General features: G+C 41.4%; 1 protein-coding gene across 1 annotated transcript in view; it reads left to right on the top strand.

Annotated features, from left to right (window-relative positions):
- The first annotated feature begins 1,230 nt into the window (after window positions 1-1,230).
- Window positions 1,231-27,247, top strand: part of pola1 (polymerase (DNA directed), alpha 1) — a 281,247-nt gene continuing 255,230 nt past the window's right edge. Inside the window, exons 1-8 of the mRNA XM_043700756.1 lie at window positions 1,231-1,319; window positions 13,231-13,355; window positions 15,971-16,067; window positions 16,176-16,256; window positions 16,800-16,915; window positions 20,246-20,308; window positions 20,444-20,545; window positions 22,537-22,750. Of these exons, the coding sequence (XP_043556691.1) occupies window positions 1,277-1,319; window positions 13,231-13,355; window positions 15,971-16,067; window positions 16,176-16,256; window positions 16,800-16,915; window positions 20,246-20,308; window positions 20,444-20,545; window positions 22,537-22,750 (841 nt within the window). The 5' untranslated portion in view covers window positions 1,231-1,276. The remainder of the gene's footprint in view (window positions 1,320-13,230; window positions 13,356-15,970; window positions 16,068-16,175; window positions 16,257-16,799; window positions 16,916-20,245; window positions 20,309-20,443; window positions 20,546-22,536; window positions 22,751-27,247) is intronic.

Genomic DNA, 27,247 nt, shown 5'->3' with positions numbered 1-27,247 from the left:
TTCCGTAAAGACCACTCCCTCCGTGACTCCCTCGCCAGGCCCACACCACCCACCAACCCAACCTCCACTCCCGGCACCTTCCCCTGCAACCACAAGAAATGCAAAACTTGCGCCCACACCTCCCCCCTTACTTCCCTCCAAGGCCCCAAGGGATCCTTCCATATCCGCCACAAATTCACCTGCACCTCCACACACATCATTTATTGCATCCGCTGCACCCGATGTGGCCTCCTCTACATTGGGGAGACAGGCCGGCTATTGTGGAACTTTTCAGAGAACACCTCTGGGACACCCGGACCAACCAACCCAACCACCCATTGGCTCAACACTTCAACTCCCCCTCCCACTCCACCAAGGACATGCAGGTCCCTGGACTCCTCCATTGCCAGACCATAGCAACGTGACGGTTGGAGGAAGAACGCCTCATCTTCCACCTAGGAACCCTTCAACCACAAGGGATGAACTCAGATTTCTCCAGTTTCCTCATTTCCCCTTCCCCCGCCTTGTCTCAGTCCCAACCCTCGAACTCAGCACCACCTTCCTAACCTGCAATCCTCTTCCTGACCACTCCGCCTAGCACCCTCAACGTAACCTCCTTCCACCTATCGCATTTCCAACGCCCCTCCCCCAAGTCCCTCCTCCCTACCTTTTATCTTAGCCTGCTGGACACACTTTCCTCATTCCTGAAGAATGGCTCATGCCCGAAACGTCAATTCTCCTGCTCCTTGGATGCTGCCTGACCTGCTGCGCCTTTCCAGCAACACATTTTCAGCTAAAAATCACATAACACCAGGTTATTGTCCAACAGGTTTACTTGGAAGCACTAGCTTTCAGGACGCCGCTCCTTCATCTGGTTGTGGAGTATAAGGTCGTAAGATACAGAATTTACAGCAAAAGTTTACCCTGTAATGTAACTGAAATAATATATTGAAAAAGTCCTGGATTGTTTAAGTCTCTCATCTTTTAGAATGAACATGTTGAAGGAACAGCACGCTGAAAGCTAGTGCTTCCAAATAAATCTGTTGGACTATAATCTGGTGTAGTGTGATTTTTAACTTTGTCCACCCCAGTCCAAAACTGGCATCTCCAAATCATAAAACCACAACTACTGCAGAGTGCCTTGATGAAAGATGGCTGCGCTCTATTCTGCACTCTCCCACACTCCCGCGCCGTGCCGAATGACGTCCTTCCGAACGATCAATTACATTCATTTCAGTTCCGGAGGATTTGGCGCCAGATTTTGCTGTGAATCAATAGTGGGCCGGAGCGGGAGAGAATGGGTCCGGATAGGGAGGCTGGAAGTGAGCCCGAACAGCAAGGTAATGAATGCGGTGCAGCGTGGACAGGCGGAGGATACGAGCTGGGGAGTTTGGGGTTTGATTGCAGGTCGAACAGAAACAGTGTATGTACAAGGTGCACTTGCTGCTTATTGCTGATCCATTTAGTTTATAGGGGCTGATGAGCGCATTGCAGAGATGACAGGGTTTGTATTCCGGTTTGCAGCTACTCAGGCAGGGATTACAGATACAGCTGATGTACAAAAGCCAGGCACGTCTCTGGTATTACTGCCAGCACTCTGTTCTGCTTCCTTGTGTTGCATATCCAGGTGGTGCAGATCGAGGGCTGGGCCCTGACTGCTGGATATACAGCTAGTGTGGTAGGAAATACCTGCACTTTATCCTGTTTTCAAAAAAAAATCTTTGATTCGCTTCTTGGATGGTGTTTTTGAACTGGAGTGCACTTTTGCTAACACCGCACATTAACAGGAATTTTGAGTTAGCACATGATTTGGAGGTTTGCAATGCAATGACAGTTGTGTTGCTGATGGTGAAACCCCTGGCATCACAGCTGAACTGTGAAATGACATTATTTCATATTTAAGAATACTTGTGTTTGTCTTCACCATTTTAAAAGGAGCCCCTCAAAGAGATGCTTAAAAATCTATTCCATATATCTGATGAACTTATGCAAGTATTTTCCAATTGTACGTTTAAATGATTATTTGTTAGGAAACCTGCATCCAGGAATTTTCCTATAATCCTGGACTGACAACATGGTGGTGAAGTTCAGAGTAACCACGTTCCTAGGTGGAAATGTCAAATACTAGGGGGCATAGGTTTAAGGTGAGAGGGGGGAAAGTTCAAAGGAGATGTGTGAGGCAAGTATTTTTTACACAGAGCATGGTAGTTATCTGGAGTGCATTGTCAGGAGAGATGGTAAAAGCAGATATTGTACTAAAGTTTCAGAAACATTTAGATGGACATGGGAACAGGCAAGGGATAGAGGGATATGGACCACATGCACGGAGACAAGATGTGTTTAGATTGGCATCGTGTTGGTGCAGACACAAATGGGCTGAAGAATCTGTTCCTGTGCTGTACTGTTCTAATTTAAATAAGTTGTCAGTCTTGGTAAAATGAGCTATTGTATTAGATTAGATTCCCTATAGTGTAGAAACAAGTCCACACCGACCCTCCGAAGAGGAACCCACCCCGACCCATTCCCCTACATTCACCCTGACAATTTAACATGGCTAATTCACCTGACCTGCACATCTTTGGGTTGTGGGAGGAAACCAGAGCACCCAGAGGAAACCCACGCAGACACGGGGAGAATGTGCAAACTCCACACAGACAGTTGCCTGAGGGGGGAATTGAACTCGGGTCTCTGGCGCTGTGAGGCAGGAGTGCTAACCACTGAGCCACCGTGCTGTCCCCAGATTGATTCTGATTGATTTCAATGATGAGAGGTGACCTGATTCAGTAGTAAAGTACAGTACTGCACACTTTAACTCTGTGCTTGACTTTGAGTTCCTCAGTATAGACTGCAAATACTCTCTCCATTAATAACCAGCTCTCTGTTTCTAAGGACAATATTATTTTATCAGGCCTCAATATAATGAGTGACAGACAAGTCTGATTCTTTGTCATCAGTTCTTTTGCATGTTGCTGAAGTTTTACACCTTGCTCTCATCAGGAAAAATGCAAGAAAACCAAATTTCAAACTATCACAAAAATTTATACTCTCAGAGAAAAAGGTGTTGAATGTTGGCAAGCCAACTGTAGCCAAGGCATTGCCCTGAGTAAAGCAATGTGGAACATCAGGCTGCCCAAGCTTAAGGCTAAAACAGCATAAGGGATATGCAGTGGGGCCCAGGTCTCTGGCACAGAGCCTGTCCCTGTTGCACAGAAGGGAAAGAGGGAAAGGAGAGTGCAAGTCATTGGGACTCAATAGTTAGAGGGTCAGATGAAAAGTTTGTTGGGAACGAATGAGACTCACGGTTGGTGTGTTGCCTCCCAGGTGCCAGGGTCCGTGATATCGCGAATCGTATCTTTGGGAGAGGGTGATCAGCCTCAAATCGTGGTCCATGTAGGTACCAACGACATAGGTTGAAAGAGGGATAGGGGTGTAAGGTAGGATTTCAGGGAGCTAGGGTTGAAGCTGAGAGCTAGAACAAACTGAGTTGTTATCTCTGGTTTGTTACCCGTGCCACGTGATAGCGAGGCAAGGAATAGGGAGAGATATCAGCTGAACACGTGGCTGCAAGGATGGTGCAGGATGGAGGGTTTCAAATACTTGGATAATTGGGGCTCATTCTGGGGAAGGTGGGACCTGTACAAACAGGATGGTCTTCACTTGAACCAGAGGGGTACTAATATCCTGGGTGGGAAATTTGCTGGTGCTATTCGGGTGAGTTTAACTAGCTCAGCAGGGGGATGGGAACCTGAGGTGTAGTTGCAGTTCACAGGAGGATGAGAATAGGGAGGACAGGGACAGGATTTCAGGGTCACAGAAATGTGCTGGCAGACAGCAAACTGGTTTGAAGTGTGTCTACTTCAATGCCAGAAGTATCCGAAATAGGGTAGGTGAGCTTGCAGCATGGATAGGTACCTGGGACTTTGATGTTGTGGCCATTTCGGAGACATGGATAGAGCAGGGTGAGGAATGGATGTTGCAGGTTCCAGGGTTTAGATCTTTCATTAAGAACAGGCAAGGCAGTAAAAGAGGAGGAGGCGTGGCCTTGTTAGTCAAGGATAGTGTAACAGTGGCTGAAAGAATTTTTGACAAGGACTCATCTATTGAGATAATGTGCACCAAGGTTAGAAACAGGAGAGGAGAGGTCACACTGCTTGGAGTTTGTTATAGGCCTCCGCAGAGTTCCAGGGAGGTGGAAGAGAGGATTGGCAAAATTATTCTGGATAGGAGTGAAAGGAACAGGGTAGAAATGCTATAACTCTAATACCTCAGATGGATCAGTTTTTGTCCAATGTGTGCAGGAGGGTTTCCTGACACAGTATGTCGAAGTATTGTGCAGACGTGGCTGACAAGACGGGAGGCCACACTGGATCTGGTGCTTGGTAATGACCAGGCCAGATGTTTGATTCAGTTGTAGGTGAGCACTTTGGAGAGAGTGACCATAATTTAGCGATGGAAAGGGATAGGTACATGCCACAGGTCAAGAGTTGTCGATGGGGCAAGGGCAATTATAATGCGATTAGGCAAGAATTAGGATGCATAGAATGGGGTAGCAAAATGCAGGGGATGCAGACAATGGAAATGTGGAGCTGGTTTAAGGAACAGATATTGTGTGTCCTTAATAGGTATGTCCCTGTCAGACAGGGAGGAAGTGATAAGGCAAGGGAACGATGGTTTACTGCAGAAATTGTATCTCTTGTTAAGCAGAAGAAGGTCACTTATGTGTTGATGAGGCAAGATGGTTCAGATGAGGCAATGGAGAGTTAGAGATCAGCTAGGAAGGATTTAAAGAGAGAGTTAAGAAGAGCAAAGAGAGGACATGAGCAGTCTTTAGCAAATACAATAAAGGAGAACCCTAAAGTTTTCTATAGGTATGTGAAGAATAAAAGGATGACTAGGGTAGGAATAGGGCCAGTCAAAGACAGAAGTGGGAAGTTGAATGTGGACCCTGTGGAGATCGGAGAGGTGCTAAATGAACATTTCTCATCAGTTTTCACTCAGGAAAAGGAGAATATTGTAGAGGAGAAGAATGAGATATTAGACTAGAAAGGTTTGAGGTTAGTTACGAACAGGTGTTATCAATTCTAGAAGGAGCAAAAGTGGACAAGTTCCCTGGGCTAGATGGGATTTATCCAAGGATTCTCTGGGAAGCTAGGGAGGAGATAGCAGAGCCTTTGGCTTTGATGTTTGCGCCATCATTGTCTACAGGTTTAGTACCAGAGGACTGGAGGATTGCAAATGTGCCCTTGTTCAAGAAGGGCAGTAGAGATGACCCAGGTAATTATAGAGCAGTGAGCCTCACTTCTGTTGTAGGAAAGGTTTTGGAAAGGATTATAAGAGATAAGATTTATAATCATCTAGCAAGCAATAATTTGATTTCAGATAGTCAGCATGGTTTCGTCAAGGGCAGGTCGTGCCTCACAAATTTTATTGAATTACTTTGAAGAAGGTGACCAAGCATGTAGATGAATGTAGGGCAGTTGACGTGGTATACTTGGACTTCAGTAAAGCCTCTGATAAGGTTCCACATGGTAGGCTGTTGGAGAAAATGCAGATGCATGGGATTAAGGGTGATTTAGCAGTTTAGATTAGAAACTGGCTTTCTGAAAGAAGGCATCGAGTGGTGGTTGATGGAAAATATTCAGCCTAGAGTCCGGTTACTAGTGGTGTCCCACAAAGATCTTTTTGGGACCACTGCTGTTTGTCATTTTTATAAAAGACTTAGACGATTAGTAAATTTGTAGATGACACTCAAGTTGGTGGAGTAGTGGACAGTGTGGAAGAATGTTGCAGGTTGCAGGGGTCTTGGATAGACTGCAGAATTGGGCTGAGAGGTGGCAAATGGAGTTCAATGCAGCTAACTGTGAGGTGATGCACTTTGTGAAGAATAACAGGAAGGCAGAGTACTGGTTCAATGGAAAGATTCTTGGTAGTGTGGATATGCAAAGGGATCTTGGAGTCGATGTACATAGATCCCTGAATGTTGCCACCCAGGTTGATAGTGCTGTTAAGAAGGCATACGGTGTGTTAGGTTCCATTGGTAGAGGGATTGAGCTCCGGAGCCATAATAACATGCTGCAACTATACAAAACGCTAGTGCAGCCGCATTTGGAATATTGTGTACAGTTCTGGTCACCATATTTCAGGAAGGATGTGAAAGCATTGGAAAAGGTGCAGAGGAGATTTCCCAGGATGTTGCCTAGTCTGGAGGGAAGGTCTTATGAGGAAAAGCTGAGAGACTTGGGTCTGTTCTCATTGGAAAGAAGAAGGCTAAGAGGGGATTTGATAGAGACATACAAGATGATCAGAGGATTAGATAGGGTAGACAGTGAAAGTCTTTTTCCTGGGATGACGACGTTAGCTTGTACGAGGGGGCATAACTACAAATTGAGGGGCGATAGATTTAAGACAGGGCGTGGAATGCCCTACCTGCTGATGTAGTTAATTCAGCCACATTAGGGAGATTTAAACAATCCTTGGATAAGCACATGGATGAGGATGGGATAGTGTAGGGGGCGAGCTGAGAATAGTTCACAGGTCGGCGCAACATCGAGGGCCGAAGGGCTTGTTCTGCACTGTATTGTTCTCTGTTCTATGTTCTAACTTGTTCTCCTCATTTACAGATTTGGAGTGAATGTTTGAATGTATGCCAGTTCTAGCAACTGAAATTGGTTACTTTGGGAGGTATGAAAGAACAACAGAAAATTAGAGAAACTCAGGTGTGGCAGCATCTGTGGGGAGAGAAGCAGTTAATCTTTTGAGTCCAACAATCAGTTCTGAAGAAGTATCTTTGGACTCAACCTTACCTCTGTTCCTCTCTCCAAATATGCTGCCAGACCAACTGAGTTTCTCTTGCGTTGTCTGCTTTTATTTCAGATCTCCAGCATCTGCAGTATTTTGCATTTACTTTAGGAAGTTAACGATTATTTTGAATTGTTAGTGGAGCTAATTACTTTCTCAGGATTGTTCAGCAAGTGCTGTCCAATTGCTGGATCACACTAAACAGTGGACATTGTGGGGTTTGGAAGTTTGAGCTGGTTCAGTTCGACCTATAGTTTACCTAATACCAACAACTGAGGAACATGCACTTTTCATTTAATTATCCAAACTCCCTAATGTTAGCACTAAAACTCAAACATGACTTTGCTGTACTGTGATATGTATAATCTCTAATGATGGTATCCTATTGATGGAAAATGCCATGTGCTCAACCACTGCTGAGAATCTGTGACCATCCTCCTTTCTGTTGGGTGTGACCCCAACCAATAGGGAGTTCAATTTTCCTAGGGCTCCTTGATTCAACACTCTGCCGAATGCTGCCTGGATGTTATGGACAGTCATTCTCACCACATCTCTGGAATTCAGCTTCTTCGACCTTTTTTTGGGACCATTTTTGTAATGAGCCAAATGACAGTGATGGAATCCAAACCTACAGGACAGCAGAGCAAATGCAGCTTGATAGCATAGTCATTAACGCCTTCTGTCTCTTTGCTGATGATTGAAAATAGATTGAATTGGTCAATAAACTATAACCAAAGAATTGCAAAGCTGGAAATCAGAAATAAAGTTAGAAAGTGCTGAAAAAACTCAGCAGGTCTGACAGCATCGGTGGAGAGAAAGCAAAGTTAACATTTTGGTTTCAGTGATCTGTATTTATTCTAGTTGTGCCTGGACAATTTTCTAGGTATTGTAACTGTGTTGGAAAAGGTTGGTTAAAGGTGCAGTTAGGTCTGGAGCATATGGCTACAATAACTGGAATGTGGTTAGGGCCTGTAGCCTTTGCTGTTGACAACGCTTTGACCTGTCACCATCACCTGCCACCTGCATCCACCAACACCTTCCCAGCTACCTGCCACCGAGCCGCTCACACACTCACACTCACCACATACACCCATATTCCTGATGAAGGGTTTATGCCTGAAACATCAGTTCTGCTCTTCCTCAGATGCTGTCTGACCTGCTGTGCTTTTCCAGCACCACGCTTTTCAACTCTGATGTCCAGCATCTGCATTCCTCGCTTTCTTCTGTTGACAATGCAGTCAGACATTTCTGGAGATAACATGCAATGAATTGTATTTGCTAAAGATGGTGTCTTTTTCTTATATGTTGTTGGAGTCCTCAAGAGGAGGCTGACGTGGATCATTCACTCAGTACTTCTGGTTTTAAAGCGTTATCTTTTCCACTTAAGTGATGAACTTCAACACATTTTTAAATTCATTCTTAAGTGTTGCTGGCTGGACCAGCATTTATTGACCATCAGAACATCTTTTAAGACTGAATGTGTCATGTCTTTGAATAGATTTGTAGATTCAAAGTTTGTGTGAAGATTTGTAGCTCGGGTGCTTGTTGTTGTGGTTCTGTTCGCCGAGCTGGAAGTTTTTGTTGCAAAAGTTTCGTCCCCTGGCTAGGCGACATCATCAGTGCTTGGAGCCTCCTGCGAAGCGCTTCTTTGATGTTTCCTCCGGTGTTGATAGTGGTTTGAATCTGCCGCTTCCGGTTGTCAGTGTCAGCTGTCCGCTGTAGTGGTTGGTATATTGGGTCCAGGTCGATGTGTTTGTTGATGGAGTTTGTGGATGAATACCATGCCTCTAGGAATTCCCTGGCTGTTCTCTGTCTGGCTTGCCCTATGATAAGAGTGTTGTCCCAGTTGAATTCATGTTGCTTGTTGTCTGCGTGTGTGGCTACTAAGGATAGCTGGTCGTGTCGTTTCGTGGCTAGTTGATGTTCATGTATGCGGATTGTTAGCTGTCTTCCTGTTTGTCCTATATAGTGTTTAGTGCAGTCCTTGCATGGTATTTTGTACACTACAATAGTTTTGCTCAACAAAGACGGCATACTTAAACTACTGGACTTGTGCCTCACAACACACTTCACATTCAACAACCAGATATACGAACAAATCAACGGAACACCCATGGGATCACCAATCTCGGGACTCATAGCAGAGGCAGTTATGCAAAGGTTAGAACAAACAGTCCTACCACAAATTCAACCCAAACTCTGGGTCAGATATGTCGATGACACGTTCGTAATCATTAAAAACACAGAAATAGAAAAAAACACACCGGACAAAAAATCCACAAACTCCATCAACAAACACATCGACCTGGACCCAATATAGCAACCACTACAGGGGACAGCTGAAACTGACAACCGGAAGCGGCAGGGACAGACCACTATAAACACTGGAGGAAACATCAAAGAAGCGCTTCGTAGGAGGCTCCCAAGCACTGATGATGTCGCCTCGCCAGGGGACGAAACGTTTGCAACAAAAACTTCCAGCTCGGCGAACAGAACCACAACAGATTTGTAGATTGTGGGATTGCTTAGCTTCTGGAGTAGAGTGGTGCTAGAAAAGCAGTTCAGGCAGCATCCAAGGAGCAGCAAAAGCCCTTCATCAGGAATACAGGTCGTTGAGGGCTTTTGCACGAAAGGTCGACTTTTCTGATCCTCGGATGCTGCCTGAACTGCTGTGCTTTTCCAGCACCACTCTACTCCAGAATCTGGTTTCCAGCATCTGCAGTCATTGATTTTACCTACCGGATTGCTCAGCTTGTCTATTTGATGCTACTTCCACTACTTAGCATGCATCTCATCCTGTGTTGTCCTTTTCCCACATTTTATATATGGGTATGCACGTGGCATACATTTCAACAATTCCCTGTGGAAGTAGAGTTACTCCCCTGGCATTGATCGTAATGCTGGACTGAGTGGTGTACTGTGCAGTGAGATTACGGATTGTGATGGAATGCAATTCTGCAACTGCGCTGGCCAACAGCATCGCAGGAATGCTCAGTTTTGAGCTCCTAACTTTATTCTGAACTTATCTCATTCAACATAATGCGAGTGTCACTCAACATGGAGGCATGAGCACTTGTGAAGATGGAACTTTGTCTCTACAAGGACTGAGTGATTGTCATTCTAAAACATACTGACACCACTGATGTCTCTGCAAGTTAGATTGGTGAGCACAAGCTCAAGTAGGTTTTTCCGTCTTATTGATATTCAGATCTTGGCCAGCTTAGTCTGTAGTCCCTTTTGCTGAAGATCATTGAAGTCCCCCACTCTCTCGTGCATTCTACCCTGTTAACCTAAGTGCCTGTTCCAAGTAGTATTCAATATTGAGATTTGGAGATGCCGGTGTTGAACTGGGGTGCACAAAGTTAAAAATCACACAACACCAGGTTATAGTCCAACAGGTTTAATTGGAAGCACTAGCTTTCGGAGCGACGCTCCTTCATCAGGTCGTTGCGTCAGGACAACGATCTGATGAAGGAGCGGCCCTCTGAAAACTAGCGCTTTCAATTAAACCTGTTGGACTATAAGCAGGTGTTGTGTGATTTTTAACACAATATTGAGATGTACTATTACGAAGTGGAGGTTGACACTCCTCTGATAATTAAACCTGAAACACCTAGAGAAAATTGCCTTACCTCATAATCTGATAAATGACAAGGGGTATAACCTACCTCTCAATCCCAAAACTATTATAAAGGAATGGTTAAATGAAATGAAATCCTTTCACTCACTTTACACTTAACAAGTAAGAATTTATTTATTCAACTCTAACAGTAAACAATTTAACAGTTACTATGAAATGGGACAATTTTGTCTTATGTACTAACTGAACTAAATTCTACTGGAATGAATGCTGTTCAAATAAGCACAAGTCTCATTTATATAAACCCATTTAATAAGAACAATAAATTAAAACCTAATCTCTCCAATATTACACAGTCTGTCATCTTCACTTTACCTCCAATAAAGTTGATCTCGCATCACAAAGACCTTTCTTCTGATGATTCGTCTGTGATGATTTTGAGCTGGAAATACTATGGTATCTTTGAGGGGTCTTTTTAGAATTTTACCATTTTCACACACCAACTTCATAACAGTACAAATTCATCAGCTGAGGGTTGGTAGTATGTGCTAACAGCCGGACGTTTCCTTGTCCATGTTTGACCCAGTGCCATAAGACACATGATGTCAAGGATAAATGTCCAAGGCACTCCTTCACCACTGTGTACAGACTACAATCATGCTTTGATCTGTTCAGACATATCCAGGGATCATGCTGGAGCTCTTTGGGACATTACAGTCAGTGAATGATGAAAATAGCAAAACTGTATGTCAGTCTTTGTTTGACAGACTTGTGGTATGCTCTCCTAATTCTGTCACAAGTCTCCAGATGTTAGTGTGGAGGACTTTGCAAGGTAGAATGGCCTGCAGTCTGCCTCTGTCAATTCGTAGGCATTGGTAAGTACTGGGTGTCTGTCCAGTTCAGTTCTATTTCTACTAGTGGATTGATACAACTGATTGACTAGCTAGACAATTTTCGGGCATGGTTAAGAGTCAATACATTATTAGTCTGAAGGAATATGTAGTCAGAACAGATAATGACAACAGATTTCTTTTCTAAAAGCACTGGTATATTGGACTGATTTTTATGCTAATCTGCAAATTACCATTACTGAGACTAGCTTTTTAAATCAGAGTTTTATTAAATAGTTTATGTAGAAAGTAGAACAGTTCAACACAGCAACATTAATTTAACTCCTTGAATTCTTCATGATTAAATCAACATTTTCAGATGAGACCTGTGTCTGCAGCTCAATCATTGAACGTGCTCTGATTTGAGAGCTAAGCATTCTATAGCTGCTAAATATTGTTATGCTTTAGGTGGGGATCATTAATGCTTAAAGAGAAGTAAGAATACCTCATTTTAACATATAGAGCTATGCAGCAAGATCTTACTACTTTTTGAACTAAACTAACTATGCTATGTATCTTAAAAATAATTAAATAAAACAACGAACAATGTGGCTTAAAACTACAGTCAGCTACATCAATCTTAATGTTACTTAATTCTGTAGAGATCACCTTTAAGTATACCACAGTCCCCTAGAGAATTCTCAGAGGTCACACTGATATTTACTATATCTCAATAGTGGATGTGTCAGTTGCTTGTTCTGGTTACATTTCCAGTGCTGCCGAACTAATCTGATTGCTGCTTCCTTTTGGCGCAAGGATCTGTGGGAATCACCAGATTCTTCTTTAAATGAAACAAAGAACTGCAGGTGCTGAAGATCCGAAACAATAACAGAAATTGCTGGAGAAATTCAGCAGCTCTGGTGGCATCTGTGCAGAGAAAACAGAGTTAATATTTTGAGTCCAGTGACCCTTCTTAATTCTCCTGCTAGCTTTTGTTTACGTAAAGTATCGATGAAGAGTTGCCTGCATTCCACATGGTAAATGATGAAGTATTTTTGCTTTTCTTACAAGACAGATCTAACTAACTCAACATTTCCTTTGACTATGTCTTGGCAAGCTGCAAAATGAGCAAAGTCCAAACCACAATAGCGCTCTCAGTAATTATTCATATAAATTTAAACTAAATAATCTTCCTAATCTCTACTCATATCCATAATGATGTAGTTTGCTCTGGGCTTTGTTCAAACTGACCTTTAAATTAATAATCCCACATCTACAATTTTTTTAGGATAGGATGAAATAAATGGGTTTTACAACTTTTCTGGTACATCAAATGCTTTTAATCTAATATTGCTCTAGTATCCAAAACAAATCTGGACAACACGGTGGCTCAGGGGTTATCACTGCTGCTTCACAGTGCCAGGAACCTGGGTTCAATTCCACCCTTGGGTGACTATCTGTGTGGAGTTTGCACATTCTCCCTGTGTTCTTATGGGTTTCCACCGGATGCTCCGGTTTCCTCCCACAGACTAAAGATGTGCAGATTAGGTGCACTGACACATGCTAAATGTGGGGTTAGGTGATGGGTCTATATTGGATGCTGTTTGGAGGGTCAGTGTGGTCTTGTTCTGCACTGTAGGAATTCTGTGATTCTATGGATTCCCATTCCTATAAAGATTGCAAGCATCACATCTTTTGTACTTTCACTGTTTCACAGCTCTTGCCTTTCTAGCTATTAACCTTTCAAGCTAATGTGCCCCCAATCATTTCAGTGTAATAGACTTCAAACTTGCTTTAATTGCATTTATCTCTTTTTCTCGAACAACCAAAACGTATAACACACAAACTCTGAACCAGCTGTTCGCAGAGTATAAAGTGAAGCTCACGGAATTATAACCTTCTTCCATAACATACATTTCTGCTTGGTCCATTGAATTTATATTGGCACTTTTAAAGAGAAATCTACTGCCCACGTCAGTGAGAGTTAATGATATGATATATGAGCTAATGAAATATGGTCTAATTTCAAATTTAATTTTTCAGATGATGCCGACTCATGTGGCTTGGCGGTTACACGCTCAAAACGTAGTCGCAAAGATAAAGCAGGGCGAGTAGCAGCACTGGAACGCCTGAAGAAGGCCAAGGCTGGTGAGAAGATAAAATATGAGGTAAAGTTGTTAATTTCAATTTTTAAAGACAAATTTGATGGGAGAAGTTGTGTTTCTGGCGAAGGATAAGTAACTTAACTCAGAATCTGAACCATAAGGTTTCCATAGTAATATTTTACATTTAGTTATTTGTGGCAATAAGGAAATCAAATTCATGTGATTGATGTCAATTGACTGGTTTCTTGTTGGGGAAACATTATCCAGAGTGACTGTAGAAGATTCTATAGCCAAGGGTTGACCATCTCTGTTGTAGATTTGATCTAAAATCCTGAATATTACATTGCTTCACAGTGCTCAGGACTTTATAAATGTTCTCAAATAGGAGAATAGGTTATCACTGGTCATCTACCAAAGCTAGATTTGATCCCATGCAAGTAAAGTTCAAGGAATTACAACCAAGCTGAAATAAAATCAGCAAGACAGTAATCTGAGATTGCTGCATCCTACAAGCTGGAATTGATTAGGAGAAAATGATTTACATTCTTAATATGAGGCTGGAAGGATAGTACAGAACGGAGGATTTCAGATTCCTGGCAAGTATGGTACAACCTTAGTGACCAGGGGAGATTGGCCTCGTCAGGATGATCTTTACCTAGACCTACTTCCCTGTGGATTGGGTGAATAGGACAGTGGGGAAAGATTAAAGTGAGTTCTTCTCTCTTGGTATCTCTCACTCCCATCTCTCATTCTGTTCTTAAATGTGTATAACTCTGTCTGCATTTCTATAGCAAATTGATAAAGTTAGATTTTCTGGCCTGCTGTACATTTCTAACCTTTTCTTGTAATGCCAAATAAAATCTGAGGTTTCTCCACTTATTTGTGCTGATTTATCTATTTCTTTATCTCAAGTGTATAGTTAATTACTTGTGTTGTTTCAGTGGGCCTGATGGATAAGGGACAGGCTTCCAAAATGAGGGATAGTGAATTCACATTCCATTTGGGGTGATGTGGCTTTTGAACATTAAACTAACGCAGGATTCTGACCAAAGTTACTGGCTTTTGTGGTGCAGTGGTAGTGTCCAAGGTTCAAGCCCCATCTGCTACAGAGACGTGTTGTAACATGTCTGAACAGGATTGATTAAAAAGATCTGTAAACAAGTATGTTTACATCCAGTTGTAGAGAGAACAGTTTGACAATGCAGCACTTTTGCATTGTAAAGTCAGTTTAAATCATGTGCTGAAGTCCTGGGGTAGACATGAGCCTCTAAATGTAAGACTCTTTTTTAAAAAAAAACTGCCAAAATATCTGAAGTTTGAGGTCAGTGTCTATTGTACATTCATGATAACCATAGTACCTACGGTGTTCTGATCCCCATGAGACCAATAACATGATAAAAGATATCTTAATTTCTATTGACTGACTGAAAGAATCATGTGACAAACTTTAACATTTTAAATCTGTTATTATATTAAAAAAAACTAAAAGTAAAATTCTCTATGCTACTTGGTAGCCAAATTAGACTCTAAAGTTCGATTTTTCTGTTTAACTTCTAAAATCATCAGAAATCCTTTTGGTTATGCTTTATTCTGTCCCTTTAGTTGACAGTTCATCCTCCAAAAACCAGTCCTTGATGGTCTGTATCATTTTTCCATTTCCAGCAGGGTAACTTCTAGTCCTGAACTAACTTCCAAGGTGACGTTCCATCCTTAACCAAAGCTAGGCAAATCTGTCAGTCTCTAAGTCATCAGGAGCTTGGCCTCTTCAATCTGAGTGTGAGCTTACACTTGTAATCTGCATGGTGATTCAGTAGAGAGTAGTGAGTAGCAATCTTTGTATGCTTTTTCTCTCTGATTCTTCTGGACTAGCCCATTTATGACAGATTCACTGGTTTCTAAGAAGTAAACTGATACTAAAGGGAGTTAGGCTTTGAGAAGGCAAGAGTCCATGCTAGCTGCTTGATAGCTATCCTCCAGATCCCCAATTCCATTTAATCCAAGAATTAAATGGATAGTTTAAATAATGACCATTTCTGAAGCCTGACATTTGTAACACTTCTCTGACTTGAGGAGATGAAATATCAACACTGTTGCTCTGGCCATTGTTTACAGTATGAGTGTCATGCACTTTTTTTCCCAGTTTACAAATAAACCTGGGCGTCCTTAAAGCATCAGTAGTCAACCCACTTCCTGTCAAGTTGCTGTCACATAACTTAGGGTAAGGAATGAAGGTGGTTATAGAGAGAAGCCTAAAATTTACAGATGTTGTTTTCTATAGGATTGCTAATGATGATAATACTACTTCAAGATCAATATTCTGTTGTCAGTTGTTACTGGAGAGCCTGTAGTGGCAGAACAGCAATTTTACTTTAAAGCATCAAATTAATGAATACTAATGCTGTCTACGGGTTGTGGATAGGGGATCTGCATGTAGTGCATGAATTCCAATGGATTTGTTCTGCAGGTTGTATCGTGCATATGATCAGCATGTCTTGCTTGACAGATGCTATTTTATATTTAGTGGGACTTAATGCGTGTGCTCAGTTAAAGCATCTCTTGTGAAATAGTTTTGGTTTCTCTCCAAGGTGCTCTTTAGTGTTTATTTGGTGTTCCTATATGGTTAAGTCCACTTCTTTTCCCATGGGGTATAATGTAGTGTTGACCTTGCTGTCTTTCAGGTTGAAAAGGTTTCCAATGTTTACGAGGAACTGGATGAAGATCAATACTCCAAGCTTGTATGTGAACGGCAAGATGATGACTGGATAGTTGATGATGGTAAATGCTTAACTTCATTATATTCCTTCTTTGTGCAAATTCCTGTCCTTCCAAAGAAGACTTTTACTCTATTTTTGTCAAATATTTGATAATTTTTGTATTTGGCAGATGGGGTTGGTTATGTGGAAGATGGTCGAGAAATCTTTGACGATGACTTGGAAGAAGATGTCTTTGATAAAAAAGACAACGGTAAGCATTTAGCAGTAAAAACTGAGAATGCTGCAAATACTCGGTCGGTCAGGCAGCATTTCAGAATTGAGAAACAGAGTTAGTGTTACAGGTCGATAATCTTACATCAGAACTCAAAGAAATTAGAAAATAGTTATCATTTTTAAACTAGTATGGAAGCAGACGGCCTGAAATTGATAGCAACTCCAATTCAATCCCCACAGATATTGCTTGACCTGCTGAATAGTTCCAATGTTTTCAGATTTCCAGAGTCCGTGCAGTTTTAGTTTTGTTGCAGTATTTTATTACATTAAAGTTGCGAGAACAATGTAGATTGTTATTTTTCTCATCACTTTTATTTTTGATGTGGATCATTGGTCATATACTCAAAGCTTTGAATATTTTCTGTTCTTAAGAGGAGTCATACCAGACACAATATTAACTTTGTTTTCCTCTCTCTTCAGATACTGTAGTTTCTACAGCAATTTTTGTTTTTGTTTTACATATTGTCTTTCTGTTGAAGTAGCTAAAACCTGTTTCCCACTCTGATGTCTGTTCTTGTAGACAAAGGAAAATCCAGTACAAATAAAGAGAAGAAAAATGTGAAGAATATGCTGGTTTCGAGGCCCAATAACATCAAATCCATGTTCTTGGCCAGCGCAGCCAAGAAGAAAGTTGAGGTGTGGTATAAATGAGAGTAAATGAGATTCATGTTTCCTGCTTTTCCGAAGCATTTTGATTTTTTTTCTCTCCTCGTCTTTTTTTTACACACTGTTAGCATCCTATCCTCCATAAGTTCACAGGAGCAAAATGCAATTTTAAAAAATTTGATACTGGGGCATACACATTTTCAGTCTTTGAAGGTAGAGATTTGTAAACCAACATCGATTGTGTGCAATGGGCAATTATATGTGTAATTGTGCATTATATTGTTGATTTAAAATAGAAAATAATTAGTCTTTTATGATTATAGAACTCTTGGGTTTGAAACCTGTCTAATTATATTCCAACTTTAGAATAAATCTTATTGCATGTAGAAGGTCATTCAGTGCGAGACATCTTTGCAGGATTTCTGAACCATGTCCACGTAGTTTCTTTTCCCCCAAGTTTTTTTTGTTTCTGGTATACTTTCCTGCTTGTCTTTTTTTTTGTAAACTATTGAATTTTGCTTCCAGCACTATTTATTATATTGTACCCTTGTTAGCCTAAGTTAAGCTCCTCCTTCTGATATCCTCCTCTCTCTCTCCCGCTCTTGTTTTGGTACAATCTTTAATTTACTTCAATTTTCTATTAATATGACGACCTGTCCTCCTGTTTACTGTACTGAAATTCCCTTGACTTCTCTGGTATCTCCTTTATTTTTCTTTTCCCTGATACAATTGTGCATCTTTTCTTCATCCTGCAAGGCTTTCACAGCTTTCCTAAAGTAAGCCACTCAAGTTTGGATATCAGTATCTGAATTAACCTATGTTATGATCTGTGTAAGATAGCATTACTTCTTTGCTTCAGTACTCAATCATTTAATTTACACTATCTCTTGAAAGTTTTGTTTCTTTGCTGGATTCTTCAATACAGTACATGGTCTAGAACACCCCAGTTATGTTTTGCCGGGGCATACTTGAACATAGAGCATTACAGCTCAGTACAGGCCCTTTGGCCCTCATGTTGCGCTGACCTGTGAAACCAATCTAAAGCCTGTCTAACCTACAGTATTCCATTATCATCCATATGTTTATCCAATGACCATTTAAATGCCCTTAATGTTGACGCGTCCACTACTGTTGCAGGCAAGGCATTCCAAAGCTTTACTACTCTCTGAGTAAAGACATCTGTTCTATAACTATCACAATTTAAAGCCATGTCCCCTCATTTGAGCAATCACTATCCGAGGAAAAAGGCTGTCACTGTCCATCCTATCTAATCCTCTTGTATGCCTCTATTAAGTCATCTCTTCACCTTCTCACTAACAAAAAGAGTCCCTCAGCCTTTCCTCATAAGACCTTTCCTCCATACCAGGCAACATCCTGGTAAATCTCCTCTGCATCCTTTCCAATGCGTCCACATCCTTCCTATAATGTGGCAACCAGAACTGTACGCAATACTCCAAGTGCGGTTGCACCAGAGTTTTGTGCAGTTGCAGCATGACCTCATGGTTCCAAAACCCAATCCCTCTACTAATAAAAGCTAACACACCTTATGCCTTTTTAACAACCCTATCAACCTGGGTGGCAACTATCAGGAATCTATGCACATCTTACCATTAGCCCAGTACTCTGCATTTCTGTTACTCCTTCCAAAGTGAATCACCTTGCACTTTTTTGCATTAAATTCTATTTGCCACCTCTCAGCCCAATTCTGTAGCTTATCTATGTCCCTCTGTAAACTGTAGCATCCTTCTGCACAGTGCACAACTCCATCAAACTTAGTGTTATCTGCAAATTTACTAACCCATCATTCTTTCCAGTTTTATTGATGATCTTTTCTCTCTCAGTCAGTTTCAAGCTCCAAACTAATCTGATCTTTGGCTCTTTATTAGTCATGATAGTTCTGCAACTGTCAGTTTCCTTAACATCTCTGTTACCCCTGCCCCTCCAAGTGCTTGACACAAGAATACCTGTCTAATCTTGATGACACACTTAAATTGGAGTGTTTCAGATCCGAGAGTATCTGATGCTTTAGGTTTAACAGGCCTCACTTTGCTAGCTCTGAAGTGGCTGCAACTCTCATTTATCCTACTGAGCAAAGTTAACTTGTTGGTATCATTTCTCTATCTCTACCCTCATCTCCAAAAACAAGTGAGATGAATTTATGTATTTCTTTGTTACTCAGGGTGAGACCACATGTTTAGCTACCTCCTTGCCTCATTCACTTCATCCCCTGCCGCAGCACCTTCACTGGATCACCTAAGCCAGATCTTTCCCCAAGTTTCTATCTCGTCAAACCTCTGTGATCATCTTGCTCAAGAGTAGCACTTCTTGCTTCCCTGATCCTTCCACTAAATAGCTTGCCTCTTAAGTTGTCAGTCCACATTGGCTAACATTATAAACTTGTTCCACTCCTCCTGTGTTGTTGTCCACCCTTTCAAAATTACCATTATCACACTGGCCTCTCTGAAAACCCAACCCTTACCATTTTGTTCTTGAAAATCGTCGGTCCACCTCTAGTTTTCTTTTCCGAAGTACTTGAATGTTATTTTATCTCCCTAATCAGTGCCACCTTTCTTACCATTCCAGGTTAGGATCTCTCCATTCAGGTTTCTGCTGCACCCAGTACTGAACTCGTGCTGATCATGAATAATATCCTGTGACTTTGGTGCCCCTTTGAATCGTGTCCTTCCTGACCACTGTGTAGCTTTTGTGATTTTGGACTATAGAAATCTCCTCTAGTGCCTTACAGTCATCCAACTAGGGGTGACACTTCATTCAACACCTGGCTACCAATTGTAGCCAGATCACTCCCAGCAGTTCCTTCCGTTCCCATGCTAGTGCCTTTATTTCCAGGGTCCCTCAAGGATTTATTCTTGTCTGGTTTCCTCACCACTGTCCTTAATCTCTCAGTGTCAGCTGCATTCTGCCTCCTAGAAGCACCATTTACAGACACAGGGTCAGCTTCCACAAGTTTACTGATAATATCCGACATGTCACATTCACTGACTCCCATCTCGAATTCTTATCCCAGCATATGTTCACTTGAAGCTGTGCTTTCCTCTGCTTCTGACAAACAGAGCATCTCCCTCTTCACTATCATTACGGAATTATCTTCCTAACCTCTGCCTTTCCATTGAATGTTTCCTTTCATGGTGTCCTTAAAACGTCTTGGCAGCCCTCCAGTAACGTTAGCATTGTGTCTTGTTTTTATTTGGTTTGATCTTTGAAACACCTTGAGACACTTTTTCTGCATTAGAGAATCGATTAACGCTACTTATGATTGGTTGTGGAGAAGGCCATGTCACTGACTGTTCTGAAGGAATGAAGAGCTGCATGTTGTAAATGATCTTTTTATTTTTGCAGAAGGATGTTGATTTATCTAAGGATGATCTACTGGGAGATATACTTAATGATCTTCATGCAGATGTAAGGACCAAATCATATTTATGTATTTTAGATAATTTATGTTTCACGAATTGCTTACTCGCTTTTCCTATCTTGTCAGTATGAATTGCATTAGTGTTTATGTATTTCTAAATGATAAATGTTTGAATTTAACAGGCACCTTCACTAACTACACCACCACCTGCCGTCATTTTAAAGAGGAAGAAACCTGTTGGAGTATTAGCGAATCCATTTTCCGTCAGGCCGCCCACCCTCAAGGTACCTCTGTAAATGTATTCGGGAAATGTTAAAGGAGTTGGAACATAAGCAGTAAATTGTTTGACATTGTTTCAATGTGACTGTATCTGATTGTTGAAAGAAACCCTGGACAAATGATCCCATTTGTTCTTTTTGTATCTCTATGAATGCTGTCTGCATTTTCTCTGTTTCTAATTAAAACACCTCCTTAATGATGACTGGATGTTCTAATGACATTTTGAATCAGTGTGATTATGGAAGTGGCCATTGTCCATAATATTATAAACTTTGCTTGTGTAAAATGTAATATCAGCAAGAGATTTTGCAAAGTGTGCAACTAAACTATATGCTATTTTATGGTCACATGGTGAGCTGTTTGTCTCCCCTTCATACCACAACATGAGGTGGTTCTTTCTGGCTCGAGGTTGATCATTGAGGTACAGAGCGGGATGTGACCAATAGTACATGATTCTATCAAAGTTTGAGGCAAGTAGGTGTATTTAGGTGACTTCTGTTTGTGTTTATTTGTCAGTGGGATATGGGAGTTGCTGGCTAGCCAGTATTTATTACTTATCCCGAAATGCCTTTAAGGGTCAGCCATCTTCATGTATGCCTGGAGTTACATGTAGGCCAGACCAGGTAAAGGTGGCAGACTTTCTTCCCAAAAGGACATTGTGGGACCTGATGAGTTTTAATGATAATTGATAGTTGTTTCATGGTCGCCATTAGGCTTTTCCACTGAATTCAGATTTCATCTGCTGTAATGGGATTTGAACCCACATCCTCAGAAACATGAGTGGGCCATGAAATTGCAGCTGCAGTTTAATGCAGATAAATGTGAGATGTTGCAATTTGGTAAGACCAACCAGGGCAGGACTTGTACAGTTAATGCAAGGGACCTGGGGAGTGTTTTTGAACAAAGAGATTGAGGGGTTCAGGTTCATAGTTCTTTGAAAGTGGCATCCCAGGTAAACAGGGTAGTAAAGAAGGGTTTCCTTCATTGGTCAGAGCATTGAATACAGGAGTTGGGACGTCATGTTACAATGTACAAGATACTGAAGAGACCACATTTGGAACACTGCGCACAATTCTGGTCATCTTGCTATGGGAAGGATGTTATTAGACTGGAAAGGGAGCAAAAAAGATTACAAGGATGTTACTGAGACCGGAAGGTTTGAGTTATAAGGCTGGGACATTTTTCCCTGGAACTCTGGAGGCTGAGGGGTGACTTTACGGAGTTCATAAAATCAAGAGGGTGTATAAATTGAATAGCCAAGGTTTTTTCTCCAGGCTAGAGTAAAGTGGTGAGTATATGGAACGAACTGCCATAGTAGAGGTGGATCCAGTTATAACATTTTAAAGCCATTTGGAGAGGAACATAGATAGGAAAGGTTTCGGGGGCTATCAGCAAATTGGGAAAATGGGACAACTTAAGTTAGGAAACTTGGTCAGCATGGATGAGTTGGGCAACCAAGGGGCGGGGAGTTTAATTGGATCTAAGGAAGAATGAGGAGTCAATGTTTGAGTGAACATACCAGCCAATTGGAGAGGAAGACATTTACAAGGAAGAGATTGAAGGCTCCCAGAGGCGAAGAATCTTTGAAGATCTATTTCACCCTCTGTCAATAATTTACTCTTCTAATAAATGCTCATCATTTCAATATCACAGGTCTTCAGGCAGCTCAATTCTTCACTATTTAGGTTTAATGTGAAAGGGCAAAGATAGAAAAGGGACTAAGGGGCAATGTTTTGACACAGAGGTGGTGCATGTATGGAATGAGCTGCCAGAGGAAGTGGTACGGGTGGGTACAATTATAACATTTAAAAGGTATCTGGATGGGTATAGGAACAGAAAGGATTTAAAGGGATATGGGCCAAATGCTGGCAAATGGGACTAGATTAATTTAGGATATCTGATTGGCAGGGACAAGTTGAACTGAAGGGTTTGTTTCTGTGCGTTACATCTCTATGACTCTAGAAAATTTAGTTTGCATTTATTTTTGAATGCTCAGGTTTCTCCGGTCCTCAATTCTAATCATCAGAACAATTCCATAAGGAAGACAGTTGTTACTGAAGAAGTGGTCAGTGTTGTGGACTCTGCCCAGTCTGCTCCAGTGAGATCCTCAATCAAGCAGGTGCCTGTGAAGCAAGAAGAAAAGAGACTAGCAGCAATGGTAAAGGACAGTTCAGCAGCTGTGACTTTAAGCAAAGAGAAAATTGCTGAAGGTACGATTCCACTCCCCCATTTATTTTTAGACTGACTTATGCTGTGGTCTTGTTTCAGGCAGATGAGCAGCCCTTTCATACAATATCTGGCTGACCAGTTTTTTTTGTCTAATTCCGAATTGGAAAGTGTTAAATTTAAATGGAGTCTGATTCACATGGTGGTCCTGTTATCCAAGTGTATGTAACTCTGGTGGACTCTCTTAATTTATTTTCCTCCTTAACTCAGTTCTAACCAATTTGATTTGATTTACCTTGCATTTTTATTTCCATCCTGAGAGTTTACCATTTTATTTTATTGCAAATTATTTTTGTCTGCATGTCCCACATAACTCTCACTTACTTGTCTGTTCCTCTTCTGGTGCTTTTTATTTTGAATTGTTCCTGGAATGTGCATCAGTATTGGAAAGGTCACATTTACCTCTTGTTGTACTTGCCCTGAGAAGACAGTGATTGCTTTAACTGCTGCTACCTAAGATGATGCTGGCTGGTGAAGGGTGAGGAGAAATGGTTAGATTTTCTCTTGTTAATGGTAATTATGAGTGAGGAGCCCTTACTTTGAGTTTACATGTATAAATGTTAGCAGACCTTGTCAGATTGCAGCTGATTTTTGCCATTCAAGCTGTAAGCCAGCACATTTCTGAGGAGTTGCAAATGGAACTGAATGCTGAATTTGTCAGGCCTTTCTTTTGTACCTGTAATTGAGAGAAAGTCATTGATGCAGTTACAAATGTTTGTCTTGTGGATTTCTTGCACTAAGGCTGTATGGCTGAAGCAGCCACAAACATCATCCTTTTTGTTGAGTTAGACTCTAGCCAATTCTTTTGACCTCCATGTTGGTAAGACTCATGGCATCTGATTCAAAGTTGCATCTCTTCAGGCAAATTAAGATTTTTCTTCCCCATGTTTAAATCAAGGCTATGATCAGATTTACAACTTTGTTCCTGAGCAGTGTGTCTGTGGGTGGGTGTCAGGCTTGACTCTTTCCGTCATTTTACTGATGGTTTTCGAGGAAGCTCTAAAACTGGCATGATAATTATCCAAAGTAAACGTATATAATTTATGTGCATAGGACCTACCATGACAACCATCCATATTGTGAGATAGATACCAGTGTAATAGATGTACTGGCACATTTTGACTGGGGAGCAACTACGCTGGTTGCTATGGCTTAAGCTCTCCAGTCGGTGCATTATCAGGTCTCTGTTTAATTCTCCTTAAAATCCCATTGAATGAACCAGATTGGCTGACCATAGTCGGGTTGATTTGAATCTTGGGAGGAGTTTGAGCAGGATCCCACACTCTGCTCTTGTGCTGCGCTTTTCACTTAGGTTATTTTAGAGGCGCTAAATAATATTGTAAAGTTGGTTCACTGACTGTCAATGAAATAGCTATTTATAGTATAAATTTTTAAAATGCATTGTGCAGGAAGGTGGGTTAGGTGATGGGAGGAGGGATGACAGTTGAACTGGATTCCAAATAAAGAGGAATGTGGTAACTAATTTCCTTGACCTTCAGTGTTGTTCTGAGTTGCCTGATAGCAGGAGAGAAAAGCAGAGAATGTGCTTTTTGTGAAGTTTGACACGTGTATCTATTTTTGTTGTTCATTGGCCACTAGGTGGTGGTAGAATAAAGCTTAGGGAATGTATTGCTTGTCGTAGGACTTCTAATTACACTGTGAGAAAAGGTCAGTGTTGTATAATTAGATGAAAATATTGATGCAAACTAATTTAAGATGCGCCCCTTTTTGGAGCACATCACACAAATAGAGCATTGTGATTGCTAATTTCGGAATCACTTTGGAACTGAGTTTTACAGTTGTCAAGGAGAAGTGGATAAGCAGAGTCAGGAAATGTGAATGTCACATTGTGCAGTTTGAAGGTGTAATCATGTCAAAATTATTAGTACATATCTCCACCCTTCTTCTTTAACACGGGGAACCTAGGTAGTAGCTCTTTGGTTCATGCCTGTGTTCTTACCCAGCCAAATATTGTTGCTGAAGAGCTGGTTTTTATTAACGACTAAACAACATTACTTGCCACTAAGCGCAAACAGAGCTGTACTTAAAGATTTAGCAATCTTTATGGCAGGGGCTTCCCATTTCCCAAAGTTAGCTTGAATCTAGCACCAGACCAAGGGGATCTCTTAGATTTCTGGCAATGTGAAGTCATCATGGGGATAAGCAACCAATCATATTAAAATATTCTCACAGCCAATCAGGGAGTAAATGCAGTGACCTATCTTCACTTTTTAATATCATTTAATATCACTGAATTGTACGCACAGTAACAATGTTTGAATTATCACATATCCTTCAAAATGGAGAAATGTGGCATTCTGTGAGTATAAAAATAGTTTCTGAAGGTTGAAGTGTTTTCAGAAATTATGAATCTAATGAACATTTGAAAAAAAATCAGTTACATAACATTCTTCGAAGCGTAAACTTTTTAGGGGCTTTTGGAATTGAGATGAATAACTCAAAGGACAAGTTTGCTCAGTTCAGTGATTTTCTAATTAATTAAGGATTAATGTAGTTGATGTGGTGTACAAGAACTTCCAAAAGGTATTTGATAAAGTGCCACATAATAGGCTTGAAGTTAATGGAATAAAAAGAACAGAGGCAGTGTGGATGCAAAGTGAATTCAGTGGTGAACACTAATTTGTTTTGTAGATGGGAGAAAGATATATGTGAAGCTCCGAGAATCAATGTTGGAACTATTGCTTTTCTTAATGTATATCGATGACCTTATCTTTGGTGTGTAGGGCACAATTTGAAAATTTGGAAATGACATACATTTGAAAGTATTGTGAACCATGAGGGTGTTAGTGACAAACTCCTAGGGCCATCGGCTTGTTGAATAGGTCGTAAGGTGACAGATAAGAGTTAATGCAGTAAAATAATACAATTTGGTTGGAAATATATAGTGGCGAGTGAAGAACGTTATCGAGGAGTACAACAGGATCTTGATCAACTGGGCCAGTGGGCTGAGGAATGGCAGATGGGGTTTAATTCCAATAAATGCGAGGTGTTGCATTTTAATAAGACAAACCAGGACAGGACTTTCATAATTAATGATAGGGCCAAGGAGTGTTGTTGAAGAGAGAGATTGATGGATGCAGGTACACAGTTCCTTGTCACAGGTAGACAGGGTAGTGAGGAAGGGTATGGAAAGCTTGCCTTCAAAGGTCAGAGCATCGAGTACAGGAGTTGGGGCGTCGTGTTACAGCTGTACAAGACATGGTAAGGCCACATTTGAAATACTGCATACATTTCTGGTAGTCTTCCTATGGGAAGAACGTTATTAAGCTGGAAAAGGTGCAAAAACTATTTATAAGAATGTTACCAAGGCTGGGAGGTTTAAGTTATAGGGGGAGACTAGATAAGTTAGGACTTCGTTCCTGGAGCCCAGGAGGCTGATGGGTGACCTTCTTGAGGTTTATAAAATCATTGCAAGCATGGATAAGGTGAATACCAAGGTCTTTTTCCCAGGCTAGGGGAGTCCAAAGCTAAAGAGCATAGGTTAAGGTGAGAGGGGAAGGATGTAATAGGGACCTGATGGGCAGCTTTTTCACACACAGGGTACAAGCTGCCAGAGGAAGTTGTAGAAGTGGGTACAGTTACAACATTGTAAAAAATGTTTGGACAGGTACATGAATAGGAACAGTTTAGAGGGATATGGCTTGATGGTAGGAGACTTCGCTAGTTTCCAAATCTCCCCTTCCGCCGCCTTGTCCCAGATCCAACCCTCCAACTCAGCACCACCTCTTGATCTGTCCAACCTGTCCTTCCTTCCCAATATCTGCTCCACCCTTCACACTAACTTATTACAAGCACCCCCCACCTGCATCCACCTATCACTTTCCCAGCTACATTTCCTCCAGCCCCACCCACACCCCTTATTTATCTCTCAGCCCTCTTCCACCCCAAACACCCCAACATGCCTGATGAAGGGTCTATGCCCAAAATGTTGATTCTCCTGCTCCTTGTATGCTGCCTGACCCGCTGTGATCTTCCAGCGCCACACTTTCCAATGTAATAACACTGCCCTCAAATCAATCGAGTTCTTGAAGATTGAGGGAAATGCATCAACTTTCTCACTACCTATCTCTTTTAAGACCTAAGGATGAAGTTCATCAGAACCCAAGCACTTGCTAGCCCACATCCCTAGCAGTTTTTGTTGTACCATTTCTCTGGTGGTTGATATTTTCCTGAGTTTCTCCTTCCTTTCCATTTTATGATTACTATTGCTTTTGAACAATTGCTTGTATCTTCTATAAGGAGAAAGTGAGGTCTGCAGATGCTGGAGATCAGAGCTGAAAATGTGTTGCTGGAAAAGCGCAGCAGGTCAGGCAGCATCCAGGGAACAGGAGAATCGACGTTTCGGGCAGAAGCCCTTCTTCAGGAATGAGGAAAGTTTGTAGAAGGGCTTATGCCCGAAACGTCGATTCTCCTGTTCCCTGGATGCTGCCTGACCTGCTGCGCTTTTCCAGCAACACATT

The sequence above is a fragment of the Chiloscyllium plagiosum genome, chromosome 12 (assembly GCF_004010195.1).
Source record: "Chiloscyllium plagiosum isolate BGI_BamShark_2017 chromosome 12, ASM401019v2, whole genome shotgun sequence".
NCBI classification, from domain to species: Eukaryota; Metazoa; Chordata; class Chondrichthyes; order Orectolobiformes; family Hemiscylliidae; genus Chiloscyllium; species Chiloscyllium plagiosum.
This window is presented reverse-complemented; position numbering and strand designations above follow the sequence as displayed.